Source organism: Ictidomys tridecemlineatus, chromosome 15 (assembly GCF_052094955.1).
Source record: "Ictidomys tridecemlineatus isolate mIctTri1 chromosome 15, mIctTri1.hap1, whole genome shotgun sequence".
Taxonomy (NCBI): Eukaryota; Metazoa; Chordata; class Mammalia; order Rodentia; family Sciuridae; genus Ictidomys; species Ictidomys tridecemlineatus.
Window position 1 is genome coordinate 7,452,397 of NC_135491.1, and position 27,989 is coordinate 7,480,385.

Here is a 27,989-nt window from a genome sequence, read left to right on the forward strand (position 1 = left end):
CATAGCTCACTGGGAAGGGGCCGCCTTCTTGGGTAGCCTTGTAGTTACATCGCTCCGTAGCCCTTGGCGCTGGCGGGTGCCAGTAGGCAAGGGCGGGACCGGAACCGACCAGAGATTCGGTACATTCCCCATCCAAGCACTCCACCATTGGGGGACCGGAGCTTCCAGCTCAGCGTACATTAGGAACTACAACTCCCAGCAGGCCCCACGGCGGCAGCCTCGCTCCCAGGGGAAAACACGACGGAGGCCCTGCAGGGAGTGGTAGTTTCCTACGCTAAGGAACACTCAGCTAAGCGGGCGGGTGTGGGCGTGACAATGGAGTCTCCTGCCAGCCCACGTCTTGGGACCCGTGATAATTTCCATCGTTGGAGGTACACTTGTTCTTTGAGGTCTCACCTCCTGGGCCCCTGCCTTTTAAACATCACCCCCTGGGATCAAACCATTCTATTTCTAACTGGCCCAACTATAGGGCAAGAAGGGGACCGTTCCAAATCCTGGCTCCAGGCATCCCAAACAAGACCTTCACCTTCAGACTGTCACATTCCCAGCATGTTGTCAGCCCTTTGACATTACATGTCCTCCAAAGGAGGCTAAATTTCGTTGGCAAAGCCTGGCTCAGTGCACAACCCAGCAACAACGCCTGCCTCGCACACTTCAGCGACCACCGTCGCCACCCTCTTGCTGACCCAGGCCTCCTTGCAGTCATCTCGAGAGGTCTCTTAGTGTCCCTGGGCACTCTACAAGGTTCCCAGCCCCCACAGGTATTTACTGCCCCTCAACCACAGGTCCTATAGAAGCCATGAACCCTGGCTCTCGCCCCTAGATTTCTGCCCCCACCCACCTTGTAGACCTCATGGGGAGTGGAGGTCAACTCAGTCTAACAGCAAGAACTGCCTCTACGGGAAACCTCCCTTTGCTCCACCTATGAAAACTGGGGTGAAACCAGAAGTGACCCCTCCAAGGTAGCTCCTTCCTATGCGCTTGACTGGCTTGGTTCCTGGACCTTGTCAAGGTGGACCGGATGGAGCACCTAGCTCTGCCAACACCAAGAAATGAGGGGGTCTGCAGGCACGAGTGGTTAAATAATTAATAAGATTACCAACAGCATGTTAATTACAAATAATGAGAGAGGAGCTAAAGGTGGTCAATTTTCCAGACAGGAAACCAGGATCCAAAGCCCCAGGGCCCAGGGGTCCGGCCACCTGGGCGGGGCAGCTCTGAAATAAATAATGGATTTGGGGGCAGGGGGTCAGGGCTGCTCCTGCTTCTTCTTGACGGAAATCCGCTTCTTCCTTGCTGCCAGCATCTCATAGAAGGGGTCTACACTCACTGCAGCTCTGCAGAGGGGAGGGTCCCGGATGAGAGCCAAGTCCAGGCCCCAGCCTCCTCCCTCAGACCCAGGGGTCCAGGCCCCACCCTCCCTCAGACCCAGGGGTCCAGCCTCCAGTCCCCTTCCTCAGGAGTCAGCCCAGGCTCACTGGATGGACTTGATCCACTCATCCTTCTCCTCCTGTGTGGGCGCCGAGATCCGGTACACCATGTGGTTCCCTTCAACCACTCGGCCATCTGCCTCCGTTTTGCAGGCTTTGATGAGCTGCCCCTTGTTGTTGGGGATGTAAAGCTCAAAGCAATTCTGAGGAAATGCACAAGGACAGCAGGTAAGAGCCAGCCCTGGGGCCTCTACAGGCCCTTGTGTGAGCAGGAAGGGGCAGAGAGGGTCTCACCGGTTTCCGGGGGTCATCCACTTCACGGATGCTCAGGTTCTCCAGGGGGATGATTCCTCGGGGCTCCTTGTCCTGAACGAGCAAGTCAGACAAAACTCAGACCTGCAAACCTTCCCTGCAGCCCGCGCCCGCTCCCACTCCCCAGAGCCCAGCAGGGCCTCACCGTTGTGTACTCAAAGTAGTAGAGACAGTTGTCCGTGAGGATGAACCAGCGCCGCTTCCAGGTCTTCACCCGGCCCCCTGAAAGGGAAGGGGCGGGAGGGGGCCTGGGCTCAACGGGGGACAGGGCCTCTGGGAGGGGGAGGGAGAGGCAGAGCAGGAGAGGCGGGACTCTCGGGGGCCTAGGACAAAGCAGGCGGGAAGAAACAGACAAGCAGGGACAGGTGTGCTCGGGCCTAGGAACAGGTCCACACCCAGCTCAGGCTCTGCCCTCTCTAGACCCATCGCCAGCTCAGGCCCAGCAGCCTCAGGGAAGGCACTGGGAGCTGAGGCTAGGCCACCCCCACCCCTCATCTAGTGTGGGGGACAAGGACGGGCCATGTACCTACCTCCTGGGGCAGACAGCGAGAAAGCAGGCAGGACCAGGTGCAGGAGGAGGGAAGGCGGAAGGGTGGGATGCCCCCAAGAGCCGCGACAGAAATAGCGGGAAGGGAAGGGATGGGATGGGATGCGTAGGGGTGGGGCAGAGAGACAGACACAGGGAGAGGAACACGCAGAGGGAGACAGGGAGGGAGAGAGAGGAAGACAACCAGTTACATCCACATGGGAGAGGAACGGCCAGACTTCTCCCTCCCAGGGAGCCTAAGGGCTCTGAGCCCAGCATGGCAGCCACTGAGTACCCCCTCACCTCCCTGCTCAGCTCCAGCCCACCCAGGACATGTCTTTGGCCAATGTACATCCATTGCCATGGCGACCACCCCCACTAGGAAGAATACAACTTCCTTGCTTGGCCTGATGGGGACCTGGGGTCTCAGCTTAGCCCTCAGCTCCAGCACAAACGTGCTGTGTGACCTTAAGGCACTCTCTTGCTCTCTCTGGACTCCCACCTGGAGATTCTGATGGGCCCACACCATCCTGTAGCAAAACGGCCTACTTCTGAGCCCAGAAGGATGCACTACTGACAGTGACAAGGGATTCACAGAAAGTAATGACCACAGCACCAAACTGCAGCAGGGTACAGGGCAAAGCCTCTGCAAACTGGCCCAAGGGAACAGGTGTGCTCTGGACTAATGCTCAACAGCTGTGGGCCATGGCTGAGCCTCAGTTTCCTCAACTGGAAAATGGAATGCCTGCTGCTGGGAGCAGCCGGGAGGGGCCAACTCCTGGAGGAGCTGCTGTCCTGCCTCTCTCTGGCAACGCAGGCAGGGCCACACTCACTCTGGAGGAAACCAGGCCCCAGCCCAGTGGCCTGCCTCCCCTACAGGCAGCAGCGACCAACACTGGCTGCAAAGAGCGGTTTACATCTTTAGTGTTTGTCCTGCTGAGAGGTGATGCCCTGGGTGGAGAGCACAGTTCCACATGGGGGGATGCGGAGGGAAGCCACAGCCACTGTCCCAGCCCCCAGGAGGCGGGGCCCACTGTGATCCCTCCTCCTTCCCCTGGGGCGGCCATTCACAGCCTCTCCACCTCCAGCTCAAGTGCCAGCTGCTGGGTCCCAGGCACAGCTCCAAGCTGTGGCTCTCGACCTTGGCTTTGTTTGTAGGCACCTGGGGAGCTTTAGAAATGACTGACAGGCCCTCCTGCACCCCAAATCCCCACTTCAGGGTTTCCAAAGTGCTAAGGTGAATCTCACCCACAGCCAAGTTTAAGATGGCTCCAGCCAGGGGCAGTGGTACAGGCCTGTAACCCCTGTGGCTCTGGAGGCTGAGGCAGGAGGACAGAGAATTCACAGCCAGACTCAGCAATTTAGTGAGGCATGAAGCTACTTATATAAAATATAAAAAGGGCTGGGGACATGGCTCAGTGGTTAAGCAAGCCCCTGAGTTCAATCCTGGTACCAATAAATAAATAAATAAGGGAAGCAATGACTCCAGTCCTCACAATGGCCGTCTCTAGCCCCGATTTTGCTATTATCTACGTTTCTTTCTTTCTTTCTTTTTTTTTGTATCTAGCATTTCAAGGAAGACTGAACCCCATCCCTCCTAGCTGAGGACTCGGGGTTCATATAAGCCAGTCCAGGTTGTTCCCTCTGGCCAGGCATCAATCGAACCAGACAGGAAGTCACCTGCGGACTCGGGACAGCATCCTCACTGTGTTAGCCCTCTTCTGCCTATGAGTGCTGTTCTGGGGACAGCAGGACACTGGGAACAGCCAGTGCCCCATTGATGATGAGGCCATCAGACTGTGAGCAAGGGAACAGGTTCCCAGGGGCAGCTGTGTCCCGAGGGACCACTTTTGTACTAGATGTGGGCTGAGCCGCTCATGCTCACAGCATCCTCAGTGCTGAGACCAGACCTGGCTCAGAGAAGGGATCCACAGACACCGGTGGGGAAAAAGAGGGCCCAGAGTGTTTTCTACACAGCAGACCTGGCTGAGGGCCCCACGCACAGGAATCATCCTGTTTGCAGCCCCATTTTTCAAGTGTGGAAACTGAGGTTCAGAAGGGTCGAATCACTTGCCTCAGGTCACACAGGGGGCATGTGTGGAAGCTGAGTCCTGGGCTTGTGCCCAACAACTTCCCCCTGCAGAGGCAGCCAGCAGGGTCGGGAGGGGACGTACCCAGCTTCAGGAGCCAGCCCTCCCGGTCCGGGTTGAAGAAGGTGTGGGTCAGATCATTCCCATCATCCTCGGGAATCTTGAAGGGCTCATTCCGGATGCTGTCGTAGAGGTTCTGTGGGGTGAAGACTGGGTGAGCAATTCTGGGCACCGGGGCCCTGCTGGGGCTACTCAGGGCAGTGAGACCATGGGAGGTGACCCATCCTGGGAAGAAGAGGAACAAGCTGGGAAGGACAGTAAAGCAGAGGGCAGAGGAATTCAGGGAGGAAAGAAAAGAACTGTGAGAACAGTCAGAAGAGCTAGTAAGTTCTCAGAAAAACCGACAAATGGAGAATGAGATGGCCGAGACCCTGGTGGAGCCAGAGAAGAGAAACCAGCACCGAACCGAGGGCTGGCCACTGAGAGAGTCAGGAGAAAGAGCATGGAAACAAACCAGGTGGGATCACAGGACCTGTGAGAGGGGAGCAGGGCAGCAGGACGGGCCTGGGCAAGGGGCTGTCTGTGGCAGGAAGAGGGCTATGGGCAGGGAACAGTGGGACTGACCCTCAACAGCTCCTCTGGCAGGTCCCCGCCTTCATTGATGCCCCGATTCATGGCCACAAAACGCTCCAAGCCCGGCTTATCCCTGACGTTGGGGTTGTGAAGGCTGGTGTTCAGCATGATCACGGCAAAGGACAGCACATAGCACGTGTCTGCAGACAGAACAGGGGTGACCATATTTTGCGGACCCAGGCCCCCTGCAAGGGATTCAGGGGCCAGCTTCCAACCCTCCTCCCCCAGACCCAGAGGCACAGAACCCAGCCCTCCTCCCCCAGGCCCAGAGGCACAGAACCCAGCCCTTGTCCCTCAAATCCATAGATCCAGCCACCTCCCAGGAGAATGGGCCCCACCTGTGGACTGGAAAACCCCCGGGTTGCACAGGCAGTATCGCTGAGCAAAGGCCTCCATCATCCGGTCAATTTTCTGGGCCTCTCCAGGGAGGCGAAAGCTCCACAGAAATTGCCTAGTTTAGGGAGGAGCCAGGATGGATGTCAGGGCTGAGACAACACCCTCCTCATACTGAGTCTCTGTTAGGAATTGGCCAAACCTTCTGGTCTCAGTGGTTGGTTCAAGTATGGACACATGACCCAATCTGACAAATCATTGGCCTTGGGACTCCTGGTGGATCTATACAGCAATAGCCTTTCTTTCTGCAAAAGTTGCTAAACAGGCCTGGCAAAATTTAATTTTGGGTCTACAAAATGTAATTCTAACACGAATTTTGGCAAACAAAACCAAGAGAGTGAGCTGACTCTCTCATACTCCACTTGGGTACCTGGATCCAGCTATGCCTGATGAAGGCCCTATACTTGGGACTTCTGTGTTACAGGACTCAACCAATTCCTTGGTTTTGCTTGTTTGTTCTGAGTAGGGTTTGTAGCTCCCAACTAAGAAAGTCCTGCCCTTCCAACACCATCCCCTCACCTGAGGGCCTGCACCAGATTGAGGTCGGTGAACTCATGCAGATCCACAAAAGCATGCAGCACTGCCAGGTTCAGCTCCTCCCTGGGTGGAGAGAGACACAGTTGCACACAGGAAAGGAGACAGAGGAAGTCAGAGTAGACGAGGACGGGGACAAGGTGCAGAGGCAGCCACACCACATCTTGTGCACAGCAGCTGCCCCTCTGAGGCGGGTGCAGCTTTCTTCCTGGCCCCATTCCAGGCCTGGACCCAGTGTGGGGAAGCTCAGAACACACTCCTGGAGGAATATGTGCCTTAGGGACCCAGGATGGTTAGATATTTCAACAGGTGAGAGAAATGCACTAAACAGGGCTGGGGATATGGCTCAAGCGGTAGCGTGCTCGCCTGGCATGCGTGCGGCCCGGGTTCAATCCTCAGCACCACATACCAACAAAGATGTTGTGTCCACTGATAACTAAAAAATAAATATTAAAATTCTCTTCTCTCTCTCTCCCCCTCTCTCTTTAAAAAAAAAAAAAGAAATGCACTAAACAGGCAGTACATCTACTGTCACATCTCTCAGATGTTTCCCATACTCCGCTGTGTCTAGACGCAGTCCCACTCCCCAGACATTCACAGACAATTCCCACACACCCAGGTGTCCATAAAACCCTATGATCCTAGACATCTACAGAGGGTCCTCAATACCTAATGACCCAGCCCATCCCCCCAGGCCTCCAGACAGCCCTCACAACTCCTAGATGTCACAAGGGCCCTAGATCCCCAGAGAGCTGCCAGTGGTCCCCATACACGCCCACAAATAACCTCCCATTGTACAGTACTCAGGTTCACCACTGCCCCCAGACATAAATGGATGCCCCCCCATATCCACAAAGTCCCCACACCCCGACATGCTCTCAGCTCCCCCAGATCCAAGCCAGTTCATCCTGTCAGCCCAGGTGGAAGGCGGGTGTACCAAGGGCCACCCTCATGGAGGCTGCAGAGCAGTTCCATCACTGAGCTGCCAGGGTGAGAGCAGCAGCCAGGCAGGTGGGTCAGAGATGAGTCCCAGCAGGTGCCAAGCAGGTATCTCACCTTTCTCCCAGGTAGTCCCCAATAGCGGTCTTGTTCAGTCCCTCACCCTTGTATAGGAAGCGGGCAATCTCTTCTGGTGTGTTCTGCAGGAGTTCGTTCTCTACCAAGAACTGGATACCCTGGTAGGTGGGGGCCAGGTCTCAGTGTGGAGGGCTAGAAAGCTCCTGTACCTCCCCATGAACCTCAGTGCCCTACCCTCAACAGGGTAGGACCTGGTCCACCTCTCCCACCTCCTGACCTGTTCCCCTTTCCCTGCCTAGTTAATTCCAGCACCAAGAACAGGGTCTAGCAAGGAATAGGTGCTTAATAAATATTTGCTGGATGACTGAACAAACTCTACCTGCTTTCAGCAAGAATAAAGTAAGAAACTGTTAACAAATAGCAGTCCATTCAGACTGTGAACTCAAAGTCCCAGGCTGGATCAGAGTCTCTTTGGCTCTCTCTGAGCCATGAAGACCTCTCCACTACAACCACATTTCACTTTGGATTGTGGCACCTATGTCTAGGTACCCATCCTGCAGGTAGGTCAGGGTCTGACTCTACTCTGGATCTCCAGCATTGCCTAGTCCAGGGTCAGGCCTTCTGGAGGCCTCAGCAAATGTGTGTGGACAACGGAACATATGTCTTTGCTCCACCTGGTGAACACCTACTCAGCTTTCACACCTGACTGAATGTCCCGTCCTCAGGGAAGCGTTCCTGACACCACCAGGATCCTTCTTATGGGTGCACAGCAGCCTGGTATCTCCCTCTGCCATGCATTGACTCTCTCCTTTGGGCATGTCTCTTTGTTTATAATTCCTATCAGACTTAAGCCCCTCTTAAGATCATAAGTACATTAAAAAATACACGTAGAAAGGGGAAGAAGACCTTCCAGGCAACATACTCCAGGGTCAGGAGGCTGGAAGTCTTGGTCGGTAGTCTCAGAACACTTGGGCAGACTGTATCTGAATCCAGGGATCAGGATCCAAGTCTGTCTACCTAGAGAAGACCTGTACCCATAGCATTCCTGGAACCTGGAGGTGCCAGAACCCAAAGCCTGGATGTCTACCGGCTGGTCCTAACCCTGTGACCCCAAGCACCTTCTTGGGGTCCATGTTGAATTTCTTCCTGCCCATTGCCATCTTCCGGTTCCGCTGCAAGGTCTTACTGCAGGGGCAGAGAGCGGGGTGGGGGTGGGGAGCCATGGGTCAATGCCTGGGTCTTCTGGCCCTGGCCAAGTCCCATGCTCCCAAGTCCCCTGCCCCAGCCCTCACCTGCCCTCGTTGGCCTCCAGACCCTCCACCTCACTCATAGCTTCACTGAGCTCCTCCCGCAGGCGCTGGATTTCTACCAATAGCTCCTGTTTTCGCCTCCTGATGTTTTCCAGCTCCATCCGTTCCTCCGGAGTCAGGTCCGGGGGCTCTGTGGGCCAGGATTAGAGTTTGCAAATAAGTTCTGGGTCTAGAAGCCTAGATTCCTGCAATCTAGGGCTGGGGACCTGGATTCCTTCCCATGTCTGATGGAAGAAGGGGCTGGGGGCCTGGATTCCTCTGTCCAGCATTGGAAGGGCTGGGCCAGGAGTCCAGGGGAGAAGGAACCCAGGTTCCTGAGTCTGAGGGAGAAGGGGGAGCCTGAGTGCTTCCGACTGGGGGAAGAAAAAGGATGCAAGTCAGAACTCATGGATCCATTACTTGGAAAGGGTCTGAAGCCTTGGTTTTCTGACTCCATTACTGGTGGGCTGGCTGGGGCTCTGGAGTGGAGACAGGCCTAGACGTCGGGACTCCAGAGTCCATGTAAAGTAACTATGGCAAGGGAAGCCGCTGTCAGCTTGTAAGAGTTGGGAAACCGGAATGGGGCATCGGAGGCCTTCGCCCCCGCCTTAGCGGGATCTCCGTCGCCCGCAAGATTCTTCTCCACCCCCCACCCCACCAGCCCCTCTCCCCGCCCCAGGCAGGCAGTGGGTACTCCGGGCCGCTCCAGCGGGAATGGTTCCGCCCCGGCCTCGCCACCGCCGCTCCATCCCGCCCCCTCCCGCCGCCACCGGAAACAGGCTCAGCCCAAACAATGGCCTGGAACGCCCCGCTCGCGGGCCCCGCCGGAAGCCCGTCCCGCGCCGCACAAAAGCGAGGCGACCATGGGGCAGAAGGGCTTCACGCGTCGCGCGTCGGGAGGGGACTTTCGCCGCGGAACGTTCAGGAGGAAACGCTCGATCCGCTGGCAGCCGGCCCCGCCCCTCCTCGACCTACCATAGACGCCGTCCTCCATGGCGGCTAGGAAGGCCCGCGGGGAGTCCGGGGCAGTCCCGCCGGTCGGGCCTGGATCCGCGTTGGCCCGCGGGCTCGGGTGAGCCCGCTCAAACGCCCCGGGAGCCACCGCCGCCTCCTCAGCGCCAGTCCTCAGCGCTGAAAAGACTCTCCCTTCACTGCCCAACCGCCCGGCCAGTAGGGACCGCCCCTCGTTTTGACACCGTCCAATCCACGGCGGGTCCCCTCGTCTGCTCCGCCCCCGACGCTAACGGATCGTTCTCCAGGACCAATAGACGCACAAGAAGCAGATGTAGCAATGTCCGGGTGGAGGTAGACGGCGTGTGAGGCCAATCGGAATGAGGGCAGGGCGCCAGGTCCCGCCTCCGAAACAAAAGAAAGCTCTTGGCAGGCTTGTCCTCCAATGAGAAGCCTCAGAAAGGAGTTGCAAGGAGGTAGGGCTCTGTGGTGCAGAGAGGACTGCGTCTGCGCTAGGACTCCGCACTAGAAGACTAGGTCAATTAGGCCCCGCCTCCCGCAATACGTTGTTAGGGGGCAGTACTTTGTTAGTCTTGTTGCCTGGGGCGGAGCCTCAACGGTGGGTTGTTCCCGTGAGCCACACCTCCTCACAGGCCACGCTTGCTTTTGACTGCAGCTGTTGCCATGCAACCGCTAGCCTTTCTTTTTGCCTGGTTCTGCGGGTACTTCCCTCTACTCAATCTCTTTTACAGTCTAAACCCCCTTTCCTTACCACCTCCTATGACCTCCCCATCCACCTCAGCCTCTTCAGAGTCAAGAGATGGTGAAATGACTTATTGTTTTTTCCAAATGCTGCTTTGCTATTTGGTAATTATCAGAGTGGCACAGTAGTGGAAGGCCAAATATAGTGAAAGCACGGGCTCCGCTTTCCCGGCGCCTTCCTCCCTCTCCTGTAAACTCCTCCCCTTAGCATCTCCCTCCTAAGACTCCTCTCTTCCTTGAGCGTCCTCCCTGACAAGTCCCCTTCCCTTAGCATCCTCCCATCTCTCTGATCTCTTCCCTTCCCTTGGTACCTCTCCAGCTCTCCTTATTTCTGGCCTATCCTTCACCCCTCCCCCGCCTGTCCTCACACTCTTTTTCCAAACTCCTCCCTCCTTCCAGAATCTGCCCACATCTGAGGCCCTTTGGGTTCTTCCCAGCCTCTTGGGGTTCCATGCAGGGAAAGCGGATGCAGGGTCCCAGTTGCGATGGGGAACATGAGTACTTTTGTAAAAGGGACTGAAGTAGCGCCTAGGCCTCGTCCTCGTTTGTGGTCCCTGGGCTGCACAGGTGGGGATTCAGGGCCAGGACCTGGTTAAACTGTCGGATTAGACACGGAGCCTCCTAATCTCTTCACTAACCTTTATGAGTGGCTCTGGTCCTGCCCTCCCCAGTAGAGTCTCAGGCTATGCGCCAGCCCTGCTCCCAGTCTCTCCTTCCAAATGGAAGCACCCTCCTACTCCTTTACCCCTAACTTAACCTTCCTCCCCACCTATTTTCTATTGTTCCCCACTAGGTTTCCATTGTCCCCAGTCCCTGTCCCAGGCACTCTGTGCTGGGAGAGCAGCCAGCTAATTAATCCCATCCGGTCATTACCTAGGGATTCTGAAGGATAAAGAGAGTTGGGGAAGCCAGAAGTGGAGACCTGAGTCGCTGCAGCATTTGGGCAGGCTGACAGTGCCTGACCTGTCTGGAACAGGATTGGGAACATAGCCTTCTCTTGGCACTGCCTCCATCTGCGGCTGGCTCCCACCCTGTTGGGTATTTAGGTAAATGGCAGCATGGACAGAGGCCAGCCCCAAGGGCCCATGCCCTTGAAACACTCAAGACACACCCACCAGGGCTCCCAGGTCTTTAATCTGGGGACAGGTCTCCCCTAAAACACCCACTTTGCCCACAGTAGGAAGATCCCCAGTCCTCTGAGTGACTTGAGGGAAGTGGGGCCTCTGGCCCTTAGCCACAGCTGCTTGCTGACTCTGTGATTCAGACACTGAAGTTCAGAGCCAGCCTTTAAGATCATCTCCTATCCCAGCCGCCCTGGAAGGGCATGTGTTCCAGCACCAGAAGGAGTCAGAAAATCTCCAGAACCTACTCCCCTGTTCCATGAAGGAAAGAGTCATCCTGCTGGAAAGGCTCTTGGAGGACTTCAGGTTCCAATGCCCCATTTTCACAGATGGGGAAACTGAGGAAAAGAGGGATATGATTTGCCCAAAATCACACAGTAAATTGGGATTTACAAGGAAACTTCCTGGATCCTTGAAAAGGATTCCATTCTAATTAACTTGGCCTCAATTTCTAACCTTGCCATAGAAACCAGGGGGAAACTTGATTGATATCTGTGTTTATATTATTTATATATATATATATATATATATATATATGTACATATATAATACACATATGTATAACATCTTTAAGAAACAGAGACACATCATTAGGTGTAGTATCCCAGAGCCTTGGACTTTCCCCTTCCCTTGACCACTAATTAGGCCTGCAACATCCAGGTCTCAACCAAACCCTCACCTGCTGGGAGATACCAGAAATGCTACTTAGCAAGTCCTGAATCTTCTTCCTAGAAGTACCAGCAGCCTGTCTGGAGGTAATTAGAACCTCCAGGCTTTGGGGAAGGATACTCTGGATCCCTGGAACTGTAATTCCTTTTTGGCACTACAGAACCACAAGAAGTTAACTAGGATCATCGAGGTTCTCAACTATATTAGGCAATCTTGGACCAGCAAATGGCAAACATCTAGACCACCACTCCTTCCTTGACTCCGTGATCAACTGAGAGCCACAGAATCCCAACTCCTTTGGACATTCTAGAAGGGCACTTCAAACAGAAACAACATTTACAAGCAGTGCTTATCCCTCAGCTGAATGCGCCAAAACCAGCGGTCTGGAGTTTTATAACACCAAGAACTCCCAGTCGGTCACTTTGGTCCTTCTAAAGCCACAGACTCATCATTGTTTCATGCATTCTAGACACATCACTCTGCATCTGGAGTAGTTCAACTCTCTAGGTCAACTTGTTCTAGAATCACCAGTTTTTGCCTCTATGGTCAACAGAGATTCACAGAACCTTAACTCCCAGGCTTTCTCGAATCATAGGGTCTTTCTTGACAGGAAGTTGCCTTCTTTTCCTTTGGTCAATGGAGATTGAATACCTGGAGGATCCCGCAACCTTCCCTCCTGAGGTGATCCAGAAAAATGACTTGCTTCTCAGTTGGCTGAGTCAAGAAGCAGTAGTCTCTTGACTCTTAGGTCACCCCAGACCTACAGTTCTTGAATTGCCAACTTCCCAGAGGCAGTCTATCCCATTGACTTCTGACCCTGTTCAACAACTAGCCCAATCTCGTAGAGGACTCTAGAACCACCAGTCCTTGCCCTTTGGGTTCAGAATTTCTGGATCCTTCAGCTCTGGCAAGACTCAAGAATTGGGCTCATGAAGGGGTCCCTGGAGGGAGCACAGAAGCAGAGGAATTAAGGTCCGGTAGCATGTCTGTGGTGGGCCCACTAGACATGGCAAACCCTCACCAGCTAATGATTGAACCAGTAGGCCTGCTGGTCTTGGGAAACACGTACCCACATCCCAGTAAGAGGGCCCAACCTCTCCACAGAAAGGGGGCACAAGTGGGGAAAGGGACATCAGCTTGTATCATGGGGGCAGGGTCAGTGCCAGGGTTGGTGTAAGAACTCGGGGGCTGGCAGCTCCATCTTCTGTCTCTTCCCCAGGCCCCTCCTTGGCCTCCTCTTCCTCCTCCTCCTCCTGGCAGCAGCTCAGAGCAAGTTCATTTTCATAACAAAATGCAGCCAGAGAGCCAGGGAAGCTAGACTTGGGGCTGTGGGAAGCCTGTTCTGCCCGTTCGTCCAGCTCCTTGGCGCTGCAGACAGGTGTCCCTGGGACCTCATAAGTGCGATGGAAGTGGCGATAGTCGACCTCATACTGGGAGCCACGCTGGAAGAGGACTGGCTCAAAACGATGGCCCCAGAGTAGCTCACCAGGGAGGTAAGATGAGCGGCACTGTGTGGTCATGGCTGTGGCCTCAACCATGCCCTCGAGGATGACCACTAGCTCGAAGTCGGCCCGGGCCAGCTCGGCCCGTCCCAGCTCATACAGAGGACTAGCAGAGTCGATCTCATGCACGATGGTGATGGGGGACACGAGGAAGATGCGATCGGTGCCTCCGTCAAAGCCCACATCCACATCCTGGTGGTCCAGCGGGATGTACTCACCCTCCGGGGTCACTCGGGGCTGCAGGAAAAGGCAAGGAGCCAAAGACAGAGGGCAGGAGCAGGGAGACAGAGAGAAAAGAGCAAAGCCCAGCAGGGGCGAGAAACAGGGGGCGAACATGGATCCAGAGGGAGGGGGACCAAGCCTCAGAGGAGTCCAGAGACCCAGGGAGAGAAGGATGAGGGTTCAGAAAAAGGGGAGAGGGGACAGAGACCCAGAGTAAGAGAGGACAGGCACTCAAAGAGGGAGGAGGACAGAGGAAGAGAAAGGGAAAAAGGGAGAGAGCGATAGTGGCAGAACAGAAATTAGCCAGACAGCCAAAACCAGAGACATCCAACCAGGGATTGGAGGAGGAGGAGAATAGAAAAAAATGGCTTCAATATGTGACCAGATAAAGATAAACCACTATCACAGGAGAGGGATAGGACCATCTGGGTCCAACATTCTATATGCCACTGTTGCTTCGGGTAGCCCCCAGGCTGTCCTTATTACCAACTGTCCAACACCACTGTTGAGGGGTCAATACTGGTAATTTACCCATCTACCACTGGGTTCACACCACCTCCCCCGTCACATCACTGTCCTACAGATTTCTGAAGAGGCAGTGTTCCTCCTGGTCATGAATCCTAGTGTCTCAAACTGCCAGGCAGGACACCCAGAAGGGAGGTGGGAACCTCTTTTCTTGCAACTACCTGAGAGCACCAGAGGCCTCTGGGAATTACAGTTCCCTTCAACATCTATCCCTGCTCTCACCCCAAGTCCAGCCTCAGTCCAGAATTCTTAAGTGTCTCTATGTGGGCTGGGCACAATGGTGTACAGCTGTAATCCCAGTGACTGGGAAGGTGGCAGCAGGAGGATGGGAAGTTTGAAGATGGCCTCAGCAATTTAGTGAGATTGTTGAACTTTTTAAAAAAAGGGCTTGGGATGTAGCTCAGTGGTAAGTTGCCCCTGGGTTCAATCCCTAATACCATAGGGGAAAATATTAAGTATCCCTAGTGGGGCAAAGGCATAGTTTATGAGGAACAGGGATGTTTGAGCAACTTGACCACAATTCTGGAAACACAAAGGCCCTATGAGAAAGCTGCCACCCAGGGGTTGATGTGAGTGGTAACTGTCTTGTTGCAGATTCAAGAGGGCTTCCTGAGAATCATGTCCCACAACTCCGCAGCTGTCAGTTGCAGGTAACCTGCATACCACTGCACAACCCCAGGGGACTTGCCCTAAGTCATAAACCACCCACTACTGTCTACTGGGTATTGTATCCTGAACCATGGAATCCTCACCACCCACAGAAAGCAGACTTCTCCTCAGACCACTCCATCGGGGCATTTCCCCTGCCCCAAGGCTTCTGGGAACTGGAGTCCTGAGCCTGGATGCTCAGGGATAGACTTCCCACAGTTGGCCTGTCCTGAGCTCTTTTTTGGTGGTACTGGGGTTGACCCAAGGTTGCTCTACTACTGAGCTACCAGCCCTTTTGAAACAGGGTCTCTCAAGGTTGCCCAGATTGGCTTTGAACCCGCGGTCCTCCTGCCTCGGCCTCAGGAGTGGCTGGGATTACAAGCGCGTGCCCCTGACTTGGCTCTCGGGAAGATCTTTGTGTCTCAGGTTCTGTCTGGTTTTCCTAGACCTTTAGGAAAAGCTACCACCACTGGGCATCGCAGTCCCCGCCCCTGCAGGCCCTGGCATCCCTGTTCCTGGGGCCTCGGACTCTGCAACCCCCAGGGCCCTCATCTTCCAGGGCGCACCTGCAGCAGCTGGGCCCGCACATGGGCTTCCACCAGGTGGCTGCGGCGCAGGTTGCCCACGCGCCACATGAGGCAGAGGCGGTGGTCCCGAAGCGCCACCACCGCGTTCTCACTGAAGACGAGGGTCTCGTTGCGCTTCTTGGGCTTGGCCATCTTGGCCATGACGGCACCCACGACAAACGCGTCGAGCACGCAGCCAGCAATGCACTGCAGCACCACGGCGGCCACAGCCGCCGGGCACTCCTCGGTGACGCTGCGCACGCCGTAGCCGATGGATGTCTGCGTTTCCAGCGCAAAGAGGAAGGCGGCCAGGAAGCTAGCCACCTGCGAGAAGCAGGGGGCCGGGGGCGGAGGGGCGGCCAGGTCACCATGCAGTGATGCGATGAGCCAGAAGGCCAGGCCGAAGAGCAGCCAGGAGCCCAGGAAGGAGCAGGAGAAGAACAGGCACATCCAGCGCCAGCGCACGTCCACGCACGTGGTGAACAGGTCGCTCAGGTAGCGCGCACCCTGGCCGCCCAGGTTCACGAAGCGCACGTTGCAGTGCCCGTCCTTTTTGACGAAGCGGCCGCGGCGTGGGCCCACGGGGGACTGTGCCGGCGCCCACCCGTTGCCGCACAGCGCTGGCCCGGCCTCCTCTTCATCAGCTGCCCGGCTGTCCCCTGACTCCTGGACGCCGCTGAGGCGGCGCAGGGCCCTGGCCAGGCCCATTGGGCGGGGGGACCCCCTCCACTTGGCCTAGTGCGGGGCGGGCGTTCTGAATCTGTGGGGATAAGAAACAGGCAAGAACGTCAGGGTGCCAGGAATCGGTGGGCTCGTGGGCCGGCATGCGCTCTGTTGGGCCTCCGAGGCCTCGCCTGGCAAAGCAGAACACAATGTCCATGTTTGAAAAGTTCAGCAACAAAGATGGTGATGCTGTAGGAGATACTTATGTGGTGACAACAGCAACAACCACAATTGTAGCAGACATTTATTCCATACTGAATTTATATAATTTTGTTATAAGAATCATACTAAAATTTATATGACTTAGACACTGTTGTAAGCACTTTATGTATATACTTAGCCCCACAAAAAACTTTTGAAGTAGATATTATGCCCATTTTACAGAGAGGAAACTGGGTACAGGAAGCTGAAATAACTTGCCCATAATCTCACCAAAGTGAGCTGGGATTTGAATGCAGCAGACTAGCTCCCCAGTCTGCACCTCTCAGAGGCTGAGCTCTGTTCTCAGCATGAAGAGATGAGCTGGGCTCTGAGGTCAGCTGTTGCTCAAAAACAGTCTGGAAAGCACAAGCAACAAAGGGAAAAATAGATACATGAGAAACTTGTGCTTTAAAGAACACTTCAAGAAAGTGAAACAAACCACCAATGGGAGAAAATAGTTGCAAATCATGTATCTGCTTTAAAATGTGCAGCACTGAGTTGCAATATTTGCAGAGACAAATTATCCAGTATAAAAGTGGGCAAAGGATCTGTATAATTTCTCCAATGACATATGAATGCCAAAAAGCCCAGGGAAAGTTACTTAGCCATTAGAGAAGCGAAAGTAATCCTATTGACTCAGGCAGGAGGAGACTGAGGCAGGAGGATCATAACTTCCAAACCTGCCTCAGCAACTTAGGGAGACCCTAAGCAACTCAGTGAGACCCTGTCTCTCAAATTGCAAAAAAAAAAAAAAGAGCTAGAATGTAGCTCAAGGTTAAGCACCCCTGGGTTCAATCCCCAGTAGCAAAACAAAACACAAACCCCCCACAATGAAGCCAGGAATGTAATTAACCCAGTGGGAAAATGTGTGCTTCACATTCTTGAGACTCTGGGTTCAATCCTCAGCATTAAAAAATAAAAATTAAAAAGTAAGTAGAAACAGCTTCCCACACAATGAGATACTCCATAAACCTAAGATGGTAATTTAAAAAACTAAAATAAAATAACAAGTGTTGGTGAGAATGTAGACAAACTGTCACCCTCATACGGTACTGGTGGGAATGTCAAGTTGTGCAGCTCCTGTGGAAACCCGTCTGGCAGATCCTTAAGTGACTGAACAAAGAGTTACGTTGTGACCCAGCAATGCCACTCCTAGGTATCTGTGTACCCATGAAAAATGAAAACAAATGTTCACACAAAAGCTTGCACACAAATGCTCCTAGTAGCACCATTCATAAAAGCATCTCATGAATGGATTAAAAATGTGGTATGTTCCTCCAAAGAACAGTACTTGACAATAAAAAGAAATGAGATACATGCAACAATAAGGATGAACCTTGAGAACATTCTAAGGGAGAGGAGCCAACTGCCAAGGCCATGTATGGTATGATTCCATTTATAGTCAGCCCTCTGTAACCACCGCTTCTGCATCCATGAATTCAATCAAAATTAGAATATATCAGGAAAAACATTTCCTCTGTACTGAATACATAGCGATAAAAATTTTCTCTTCCTTGTCATTATTCTCTACGCAATACCATATAACATTGTGAACCTAGAGATGATTTTAAGTACCCGGGAGGATGTGTGCTGGTTGTATGCAGATAGTACACCATTTTATACAAGGCACTTGGGCATCTGAGGACGATGGTATCAGAGGGAATCCTGGAACAAATCCCGTGGATGCTGAGGATGGCTGTATTTAAGATGTCCAAAACAGACAAGGCTGTAAATTAATTAAGCACATTGAGGGGCTGGGGTTGTGGCTCAGTGGTAAACAACTTGCCTGGTACACGTGGGGCACCGGGTTGGATTATCAGCACCACATTAAAAAATATAATAAAATAAAGGTATTGTGTTCATCTACAACAAAAATAAATAAATAGATGATAGGTGCCTCATTCTGGGGAAATGGGAGATTAGGCCATGACAGACGACATGGGATTTCTTTGGGGGTGATGAAAATATTCTAAAAATTACTTAGGGGTGACAGCTGTGCACCTGTGAATCTACTAAGCACACCACACAAGTGTGGGGCAAGGTGTGGCATGTGAGTCACATACCAGTGGAGCTGTTCCCACATGAACAGACTAGCGCGGCTATGACTTTCTGATCTGGGGCAAATCTCTCTGGGTTTGTTGAGTTCATTGTAAAATAGAGAAATTCGGACTTCATCCACCAGGAAGTACCTCCCCATCCTAAAGATCCAAGGCCTGATATCGGGTCAGTTGCTGACCCCTCATGTACCTCAAATCCCTGGCTTCTTTTCTCAAGTTCTTTGTCTGTGGAATGGACTCTCAGCTGAAAGGAAGAGGGGTCTAAAGACCTGGGACTTTTGAAAAGTCAGCTGCCCCAGCTCTCTCCTCCAGGAAATGAAGGGAATCCCCACAGCCCAGGAGGGCAGAGGGCAGGAGAGGCGGGCTGAGCACAGGCAGGCATACCTCACACCCTTCAGCAACTGCAAGGTTAACTAGTAGCTGGTGTGGCTGGGACAAGGGCTACCAGGGGCTAAACAATTCCTACACATTTCCACAAACATTTATCCAGCACCCCTGTACCGAGCTGTGGGCCAAAAGAGCCAGTCTCTGGGGATCCCCATGGGTGTCTTAGCCTGGGACACTCCATCTGAGGACTGTCTGTTTGCTAGCAAGATCCCCTTGCCTCCCAGAGCTCTGCATGGCCTCATTAGGATACCACATCCCCCTCCTCCTGGCCTCCAGGATCCACCTGGTCAGCTAGAGTGGATGGGGCTGGGCTGCCTCCAGTGCCCACAATGTGTCCCAACCTGTCATCGCCTCAGCATCCTGGGTGTTAAAGACTGCTCTCCTGGAAAGGGGAAGCAGTTGCCTAAAATGCAGATCTGCAGGGTCCACGACACGCCATGCCATCTATCTCCATGTGCAGCGATCTCAAGCCCAGAAAATCCTCCCTGCACTAGTCCCCCTCCGGCTTTTTTTTTTAGTCCTTGTCTCAGGTCCCTCGGCCAGGAAGGGGCCAAAATCTAGATTCCCACCCAGGCCTCTGAAGTGCCCAAGTCCCAGCCACACACCATGGCCAGCTTCCTGGGCACTTACAAGGGATGTCTACAGCCCGCCTACTGATAGCCCCCATGGCTCACCTTGACTGCTCAGGATGCTGGGAGGTCAAGTTCATGATCTCATTTCACAGCCAAGGAGCAGAGTTAGTGAGGACCACGGCTCCCTGGGCCACAGGCTGCAGGGGTGGGAAACTGCTTTGGGTCCTGAGTCTTTCTGCCCAAGAGTCTGTTCTTCAATCCTGTGATGCCACCTCACCCTGTGGGGCAGATCTGACTATGTCCATCTCACAGGGACGCTGGGGACCTTCACCTCCAGGGGGCCCTGTCTGCAGCCAACATGGCCCAGCTCCCAGGCTGGTGAATGCGACTCAGGCTCAGGACACCACGTTCCCCTCCTCCCCCTGCAAAGGCAGGATGGGAGAAAGAAATCCCAAGCCCAAAGCTCCCCCCGAATCCTCCACCTGACCCACGAGAGCAGCTTAATGTTTCCATATAAAGGAGACAGGGCTTAAGGTGCTTCAACTTCGTGTCAAAGTCACTGTTTAATCTGGGGCTAAGAGGCCCCGCCCTTGGGTACTAGCTTGTCCCCCACAAATGTACACATACCTTCAGCCTTCCCCTGAAACCAAGGAGTCTCCCCCCATTTCCCCCAATGAATGGGGTCTGGACAGCAAGTTGACGAGCACAGACTGACAGCAAGGAGTGTGGGGCTGAGGGCAGACAGAGCAGCAGAATCAGAGCCGGGCAGGAAAGAGCGTTGAGAAGGAGCCCTGAGACAGACCGACCCAGAGAAGGTACAGAAACTCAAAGAGGGGGCTGAGTCGGAGAGGGACAGAGAGAGGGTCAGAGACCCAAAGGGAGCAGGGACAGAAAGAGGCAGGGAGACAACAGCAATTGGGGAAAAGAGTATGGAGATCATGTCTTAAGAAACAGAGAGAGATGGGCAAGGAGGGGCTGCCTGACAGGACGGAGTGGTAAGAAGGCAGGAACCAAGGGTGGACTGTAGGGTGGGGAAGTTCTCCCGGGCTAGAGTACCCTTGAGATGGTGGGGAGGCATGGGGCGTGGAGGAGGGGTGGGGGTGTTGGCTCTCAGGCCCAATCTTGCATGGAGGCACATACCTGGGAAGGCGGCCCACCCCCATGCCCTGTGCTGGGGGCTCCTCTGCCTGGGCTGAGGGGCTGCGGTCTGTTCTCAGCCTCCAGGGCCTGAGCTGGGCACCCAACCTGAGTCCAGAGCAGATCAGAGGACTGGGTAGAGGGGGCGGGAGCGAGGCCAGCTCAGAGCTGCAGAGGGGGGGCCAGGGAGGCTGGCCAGGCAGGGTAGCTGGGCTGCAGCCCAGGCAGGCTGGAAAAGAGACGGTAGCCAAGAATGGGTGGGGGGCAGGGAGGCAGCAGTTGGGGCAAGGAGACATGGAAAGATGGGGATGGAGTACAGCAGTTCAGGGAACACCAAGAAGTAATGAGGTGAAGGAGACAGAGAAGTGGTGGCTTCCTTGCCCCCCTCCTCCTAGGATGAAGCTATAGTAAGTGGCAAAGATTTATAAGACACTTTCACCCATCCAGAGTGAGTTGCAGATTAATAAAACTCAGGGGGGTGAGGGTAGGACTACAGGGAGCAGTGTCATCCTACGGCCTCCTCCAGCAGCTGCTGGGCGGGGGGTGGGAAGACCAGCACAGCAGCCTAGGAAAACTGGCTGCCACCTTTGGCCTCTCCAGCCACTTCAGTCTCCTCACAGGTATGGGATTGGAAGGATCAGATTCTCAACAGCACTTCAGTCCTCATTTGGGTCCTTTATTGCCTCTTTGATCTTCCTCCCCCAACAGTACCAGCCCTCAGCTCAGGGAGGAGAGGGCTCCCTACAGACCCCCTCACTGGAAATTCCTGGCCAAACCCAGCTGGCTGGAAGACAAGGTAAAGACAAGGTGCAGAACCAAATTCCACCAGAGGAGCCCATACCTCAAAGTTGGTCCAGCCAAGGTAAAGCCCTTGAAGTCCCTGGGGGAGACCAATAGTCAAAACTAGGTCCTGGGGCAGAGGTCAAAGGGTCAAGCCAGGTGACAAAGCTGACAAGAATTCCATATTCAAGCCATAGTTGGCTAATCAAGTGCTCTGACTGGTGGAGGTCTTTGCTGGAATCATCTTTGATGGCATGGCTTCACAGAGCCAGGGTCAAACCAAGTCCTTCAAGGGAGCGGAATCCATCTTTTCTGCTCTCCATGGGCCAGTTAAACTAAGCCCTTCTTTTGAGAGGCTACTCAAGAGACCTGAATGAACCCCTTCCAGGCAAACCAACTTCAGCTTCAGTTCCCAGGTAAAAGGCAGGGCTGGAGGCCGTGGGGTTGCCTCAGACGCTGATGGTGCGGAATACGGTGAAGCCAGACAGAGCGGTGCTGACCAGGACCCCCGGGCACTGCGGGTGCCAGTGCAGCTCCTTCAGGTCTGTCTCACCCTGGTGTACGAACAGCAGCTGCTGCGGGAGGGACGCCAGCCCAGGGTCAGCCTCCACGTCGCCTGCCTCAGGGTCCCGCTCCACAGCCAGGTCCCACTGTGTGATCTGGTTGTCTGCACCTGAGGCTGCGAAGACCCCGCTGTCCTGGGGGTGCCACTCAACAGAGGTCACAGGGGCCACATGCTGCTTGAAAGTGGCCACCGGGGAGCCAGACTGCGAGAAAAGATGGGAGTCAAGGGCTTTGAACACTTCAGCCTGAGCATCAGAGTTCACACACGCTGTTTACCCTTAAGCCCCAAGCCTACAAAAGGTAGATGGCACAAAGGACAGCAGCAGTCCCAGGGGCTGTGGCTTCATCTGCAAAGCATTTCTCAGCTCTGGGATACCAGAGCACCGCCCCTGCCCACCCTTCGACTGCCTCATTTTCCCTTCCCATAAAGGAGGGGTGTTTCCTAGTGTGTCCTCACTGGTCAAGGCCAAGGCCTCAATAGGGTAGTAGCACAGCTCTCCAAAGCTCCAGGCAGTCATCAAAGGATGACAGCACCTGTGTTGGGCAGAGGTGCTACTGGAACGGGCATCTCACTAGCTGGGACTGGTCCATTAATGGCTCTGGGCCCGCTGGCCTGGAAGCTTCCCTAGAGTGATTCTACAGAGTTGATTAAGTTGAAGGGGAAAAAGAATTACGATGTGGTGGTGCAGGAAGGACAGACAGGTGACACCCTGGCTCCATCTAGAGGGACATCAGATGCTGCGGTTTCTCCTGCCTAGGGGGCCTCTTAGATCTACAAAGTCAACGCTTACTTAGCTGTGACATCACTTCTGCTCCTGTCCTTTCATTGCCCAGTTTCCTCTCCTGCAATGAGTGAGGCGGACCCCAATTCTTACTTGGCCAATGCTGTAAAATCTACTAAAACACAACCCACAACTCCTGAAAGCCAGCCTCGGGAACTTGGTGAGACTGTGTCTCTAAGTAAAAAATAAAAAGATGGGCTGGGGATGTGGCTCAGTGGTTAAGCGCTGCTGGGTTCAATCTGGTACATCCTGTACCCCGCCAAAAGAGGCTGGACTGGACTATTTTAGGAGGGAAAAACCTACAGATCCTGGTGATTTCTGGGAAAATACCTTGAACTGCCGCAGGTCCCAGACCTTGAGGGCCCCATCATCCCCACCACTGAGCAGAAAGGGCTCCCGGCGACTCCAGCTGATGACGTTGACATCCCCATCATGGGCACTGGCTGTGGTGAGCATGCAGGCCTTGCCAGGGGCAGCCCGGATGTCCCAAATGCGAATGGAGGCATCAGCGGAGCAGGAGGCAAACACCTGAACAAGTAGAATAATTCTGAGTGCTCATATGTACCTCCAACCCTTCCTGAAGACAGGAACTCATCTACCAGCTACTGTCTTTCCATACGCCCCTGATTAGGGCTTAGCCTACAAACAGAATCTCTCAGACCCCAGTTCAGTCCCCTCCTCCCAAGGACTCCAGGTCCCTATCCTGCCCCATATCATCCCAGGCATCTAAGCCCCCAAGTCCTCCCTCACCGTATCCTCAGTTGGGGACCATTGCAGGTCCTCCACGGAGCGTGTGTGGCCCACAAATGGCCGCTGGTCCACATGCCAGGAACCACCATCTGAAGGTGTCCAGAGGTGAATATTCTTCTGACAGTCACCAGTCAGCAAGCGACCTAGGGGAGTCAGGAAACTACCTCACCCCACCTGTCCACAGCTCCCTGCCCTCATTGAAGTCTAACTACCCCCTCCTGCTGTGGACCTTGTTCCCTCACACCTCCCCAAACCATGTGAAAACCCCAGGACTCACCAGGTACCCGGGAAGACCAGTCCAGGGCAAAGCCCTCACCCATGTGGCCAGCAAAGGTAAAGATAGGCTTCACTCGGGCCTGCTCATCCCGGAGGAAGACTGCCATGGCCTGGGGGTCATCTACTACCTGCAGAAGCCGCCGCAGTGCAAATACCTCCACCTGGCCCTTCTCTGACCACACTCCAGCCACAGGTTCTTCACCCAGCCACGATACCTGCGGGAGAGGGGTGCATGAAATAGAGAATAGGAGGCTCAGGGTGGGACCACAGGCTTCCAGCAGCCCTGAGATTCAGAACTACAGTTCCCCAGATACCCCAGGGTTGGCACTACTAACTCCCCAAAACTTTTGTGGGAAAGAGATCACAACCTGCAAGACCAGTTTGTAACTGGATCAACTCCCCAGACTATAGCAGAGGTAGGTAGTGTGGGTGAGAGCACAAAGCTCTGAGACACCTGGGAATTGTGGCTGGCTAACTCCCACCCGCTCTAGGAGCGCGATCAGACTCTGCTGGGGCCACAATGGACCCAAACTAGGTTGATGCTGCCACCGTGAGGCACCATGGCCAGCTCCAGCTGAGGCTTCCGTTCTTCTTCATCTTCCCAATGCTGAGGGATCACAGGGGTCAGTCCTCAGATCATTTTGACCCTGTGTCTTTGCTCACTGGGAGATATCATCCAGCCTCAAGGCTTCCAGCACCCCCTAACCCTGACCTCTTTCCTCTTCCACCAGCTGCAGCCTACTCCCCCAAGTGCTCTCCATCTCAGGCCCAAAGCTTCAGGACTCCTGGTTTCTTCTTTCTCATATCCAATACTCATACTGGCTACACTAAAAAAGCACACTCCCAACCTGTTCTCTTGACACTCACTCTCTAGTGATTTCATCTTTCCCTTAAATTACTCTAACAGCTTTCTCTAGCCCTCAACCTTTAGATTCTACAACAGTCAGGGGGAGCCTTTTAAAACAAATGTGAGATTCTGTCATTCTCTGCTCTAAGCCTCCAATGGTTTCTAATTTTTCCCAAGTAGAAGCCTAAGTCCTCTTTTTCTTTTTTTTTTTTTTAATCATTGGGGTGGTACTAGGGATTGAATCCAGGCCTGCTCTACCAGAGCTATACTTCTAGCCCTTGTTATTTTGAGAAAGAGCCTCATTAAGTTGCCAAGACTGACTTCAAACCATCCTTCTATCTCACCCTCCAGAGTTACTGGGATTACAGGTATGTGCCCCTGTGCCCAGCCTGAAATCCAAGTCCTATTAATGGCCTAAACCATCTTTATCCTCTGTGCCCCTTCTCCCAGATCTTCAAACCATCTCCCAACCACTCTATTCCAGATATCCTGGTCTCCCCAAAGCTATCAAACATGACAAAACCAAGTCCTTTTGCACCTGATTTCCAGCACCCCCTAACCCTGACCTCTTTCCTTTTCCACCAACTGCAGCCTACTCCCCCAAGTGCTCTCCATCCCAGGCCCAAAGCTTCAGGACCCCTGGCTTCTTCTTTCTCATATCGAATACTCACGCAGGCTACACTAAAAAAGCACACTCCCAACCTGTTCTCTCGGCCTCTCCTGCTGACACTCTACTGCAAATTCTGCTTGCAAATCCGTTGTAACAGACATCATGGGCTCACTCCTTTACTTCCTGGGGGTCTATTCAAAGGGTACCTGCTCATTAAATGCTCTTAATTGTGCTCTTTAAAATAGCAACGCTATGCCAGAAACACTACCCCCCTTATCCTGCTTAACTGAAATTCTTCTCCACAAAACTTAGCACCTTATGACAAACTACACAGGTATCAATTTCTTCTTATTCCTTTCCCCACTGGCATATAAGTTCACAGGGCCAGAGATGCTCAACATTTATGGGTTGAGGGAGGTAGGAGGGAAGAAGTTGCAAAAGGTGTTTAACGTTGTTAGAGTGTACTAGAAAACTTAGCTTACCCATTAAAAAAAAAAAAAAAAAAAAATTCAACATTTAGGATAGTACCTGAAGCACAGCAATAACTTACTGGAAACACACAGGACAAGTTATGGGTTGATACTGTTCTAAGTACTCTTCATAGTGTACTATCTCCTTTTATTTGTGCACCTATTTGATCACAAGATTTTTTTTTTTTTTTTTAAGAGAGAGAGAGGGCTGGGGATGTGGCTCAAGCGGTAGCGCGCTCGCCTGGCATGCGTGCGGCCCGGGTTCGATCCTCAGCACCACATACCAACAAAGATGTTGTGTCCGCCGAGAACAAAAAAATAAATATTAAAAATATTCTCTCTCTCTCCCTCCCTCCTCTCTCACTCTCTCTTTAAAAAAAAAAGAGAGAGAGAGATAGGGGGAGAGAGAGAGAATTTTTTTTTAAAATATTTATTTTTTAGTTCTCGGTGGACACAACATCTTTGTTGGTATGTGGTGCTGAGGATCGGCCCGGGCCGCACGCATGCCAGGCGAGCGTGCTACCACTCGAGCCACATCCCCAGCCCTGATCACAAGATTTTTAACGGTGAAGCAAACAAACTTCTAAATCCCAAAACCACATCTAGGTAATCACTTAACAAAAAATATCACACATTAAAAACAGATGCTCTTCCAGGGCACTATACATTATTTCATTTTATCCTCACATCAGTTCAATAGGCTAAATTTTTATAATTCTTACCATTTTACATATAAGGAAAGCAAAAGATATAATAAATAATACCATAATATAAAACAATACCTAGCACATGACAATTACAGAGTCACACGCCAAGTACTTTTCTAAAAGTTGAAGGGCATGAGGAGGTGCCCAAAAAATCTGTGCACATGGTGGGGTTTGACATCCTCAGAGAACGCAAAGTAGATTACTGGGACTATCCTTACCCGAACTCGGTTGATGCCACCATAGTGAGGTACCATGGCCAGCTCCAGCTGAGGCTTCCGCTCTTCTTCATCCTCTTCATCTTCCTCCTCCTCATCATCACTGTCCTCTGAGGATGGGGATTTAGTCCCATGCAGATTGTGCATTCGAAGTATCATCAGTCTGGAGGAGGTATGGGATGAGTCAGGCAGTCAATATCAAGATGTTAGTGAATGTCAAGAATTACAGCAAAGGGCTGGAAGCCTGTCATGCCAACAGGGAGGGTGAGGCAGGGGGATCATGAATTGAAAGCCAGTCTCAGCAATTCAGTGAAACCCTGTCTCTAAATAAGATGAAGAAAAAAAAAAAGGCTGGGATGTGGCTCAGTGGTTAAGTGACTCCGGGTTCAATCCCTGGTACAAAAACAAACAAACAAACAAACAAACAAAAACAAAACAAAGAGGGCAAAAAGGAAGCTGGAAACTCAAGACTCTTGGGTCCCAGTGAGGCAGAAACCCTAACTCCTTGGTCCTGAGGAAGGAAGCTGTATGTGGAAGCTCAGACCCTTGCTCCCAGGAAACAAAGCCAAGGATCTCACTCACCTGTTGCTCTGGGAAGTCTCCGCCTGGGTCCCCGCACACAGGTAAAGTGTAAGAGGAAGCTCTGTCCGGTTGTCTCCCAGGTGATCTTGGACTATGTCGAAGCTGAGACAGGGGGCACCTAGGGATAGAAAGAAAGGATTTAGGATGGGACAATCTCAGCCTCCACCTTCCTCAGGGACCAACCATCTCCTGTGTGACATAACCTCTCCTAAACCCAGCTTACTTTCTTTTTTTTTTTTTTTTGTACCAGGGATTGAACTCAAGAGCACTCACCCACTAAGCCACATCCCCAGCCTATTTTTTGTATTTTATTTAGAGACAGGGTCTCATTGAGTTGTTTAGCACGGTTGCTGACGCTGGCTTTGAATTGGCGGTCTTCCTGTCTCAGCCTCTCGACCAGCTTTCTTTTTCTGGACATCTATTCTAGGTTTTTTTTTTTTTTTTTTGTGGTGCTGAAGTTCGAACCTGGGGACTTGTGCATGCAAGGCAAGCACTCTACCAAATGAGCTATCTCCCCAGCCCCCTTTTTTAAAAAATATTTTTATTAGTTGTTGATGAATTCTTTTACTTATTTGTATGTGGAGCTGAGAATCGAACCTATGGCGTCACACATGCTAGGCAAGCGTTCTACCGCTGAGCCACAACCCCAGCCCTCTTTTAAGTTTAATGCTCAGGAACAGTCCCTTCCTCAAGACCCAGGAGTCCGAGCCCTCAGTCCTACCAGTCTGCGCACGGTGGTACAGCACATAAGCCTCCTCATCCATGACCAGCTCCTCTCCTTCGCGCAGCGGCGGTCCACGGCCGGGCAGGTAGACCTGGGGCGGTCCCTCAGAACCTGCGTCCCGGGATTCGGCCTCCATGGGTTCCCCAGTCTCACACGTGCGACGCCTTCCCTTGCGCGCAGCCATCTTCCACCCTTCTCGCGGCCGTCGCGAGGTAAGAGCGTCACTTCCGGGTCTCGCTTCTACCTTCTAAGATCCGCCCACTGCGCGGTTGCCCTGGAAACCTCGCGGACCACCAATTAGAGGGAGCGGAGCCTTGAGAGACCCATAACTAACACGCAGAGTCCGAGCCCCAGGAGAGGACTCAGCGGCTAAGGAAAAACTGTGTTCCGCGTGACCTAGGGCGCCTTTCCCGTG

The 27,989-nt window shown here is 53.2% G+C and overlaps 3 protein-coding genes across 5 annotated transcripts; all 3 read right to left on the bottom strand.

Moving 5' to 3' along the window:
- Positions 1 to 1,075: 1,075 nt before the first annotated feature.
- On the bottom strand, positions 1,076 to 9,424 carry Cyth2 (cytohesin 2). 2 transcript variants are annotated; one of them, XM_005336629.5, is made up of 12 exons: positions 9,200 to 9,424; positions 8,228 to 8,375; positions 8,054 to 8,120; positions 6,975 to 7,093; positions 5,904 to 5,984; positions 5,330 to 5,442; positions 4,983 to 5,131; positions 4,443 to 4,554; positions 1,888 to 1,964; positions 1,725 to 1,796; positions 1,479 to 1,633; positions 1,076 to 1,337 (listed from the first exon to the last, which is right to left on the bottom strand). In XM_005336629.5, exons 1-12 carry the CDS (start codon positions 9,216 to 9,218, stop codon positions 1,250 to 1,252), a joined length of 1,200 nt encoding a protein of 399 aa, XP_005336686.1. In that variant the 5' UTR covers positions 9,219 to 9,424; the 3' UTR covers positions 1,076 to 1,249. The 2 variants fall into 2 exon arrangements, with proteins under 2 accessions (XP_005336686.1, XP_021589821.1); XM_021734146.3 differs by lacking the exon at positions 9,200 to 9,424 and adding an exon at positions 8,645 to 8,853.
- A 1,628-nt stretch (positions 9,425 to 11,052) lies between these two features.
- Kcnj14 (potassium inwardly rectifying channel subfamily J member 14) lies at positions 11,053 to 20,777 on the bottom strand. Of its 2 annotated transcripts, none has more exons than XM_021734144.3 (3): positions 20,271 to 20,777; positions 15,191 to 15,950; positions 11,053 to 13,466 (listed from the first exon to the last, which is right to left on the bottom strand). In XM_021734144.3, the coding sequence occupies exons 2-3, from the start codon at positions 15,896 to 15,898 to the stop codon at positions 12,870 to 12,872; spliced, it is 1,305 nt and encodes a 434-aa protein (XP_021589819.1). In that variant the 5' UTR covers positions 15,899 to 15,950; positions 20,271 to 20,777; the 3' UTR covers positions 11,053 to 12,869. The 2 variants fall into 2 exon arrangements, with proteins under 2 accessions (XP_021589819.1, XP_077887860.1); XM_078031734.1 differs by lacking the exon at positions 20,271 to 20,777 and adding an exon at positions 19,233 to 20,244.
- A 145-nt stretch (positions 20,778 to 20,922) lies between these two features.
- Grwd1 (glutamate rich WD repeat containing 1) lies at positions 20,923 to 27,940 on the bottom strand. Its single transcript, XM_005336628.5, has 7 exons — positions 27,572 to 27,940; positions 26,851 to 26,968; positions 26,272 to 26,431; positions 23,421 to 23,634; positions 23,144 to 23,286; positions 22,724 to 22,921; positions 20,923 to 21,814 (listed from the first exon to the last, which is right to left on the bottom strand). Exons 1-7 carry the CDS (start codon positions 27,756 to 27,758, stop codon positions 21,497 to 21,499), a joined length of 1,338 nt encoding a protein of 445 aa, XP_005336685.1. The 5' UTR covers positions 27,759 to 27,940; the 3' UTR covers positions 20,923 to 21,496.
- Positions 27,941 to 27,989: the final 49 nt, after the last annotated feature.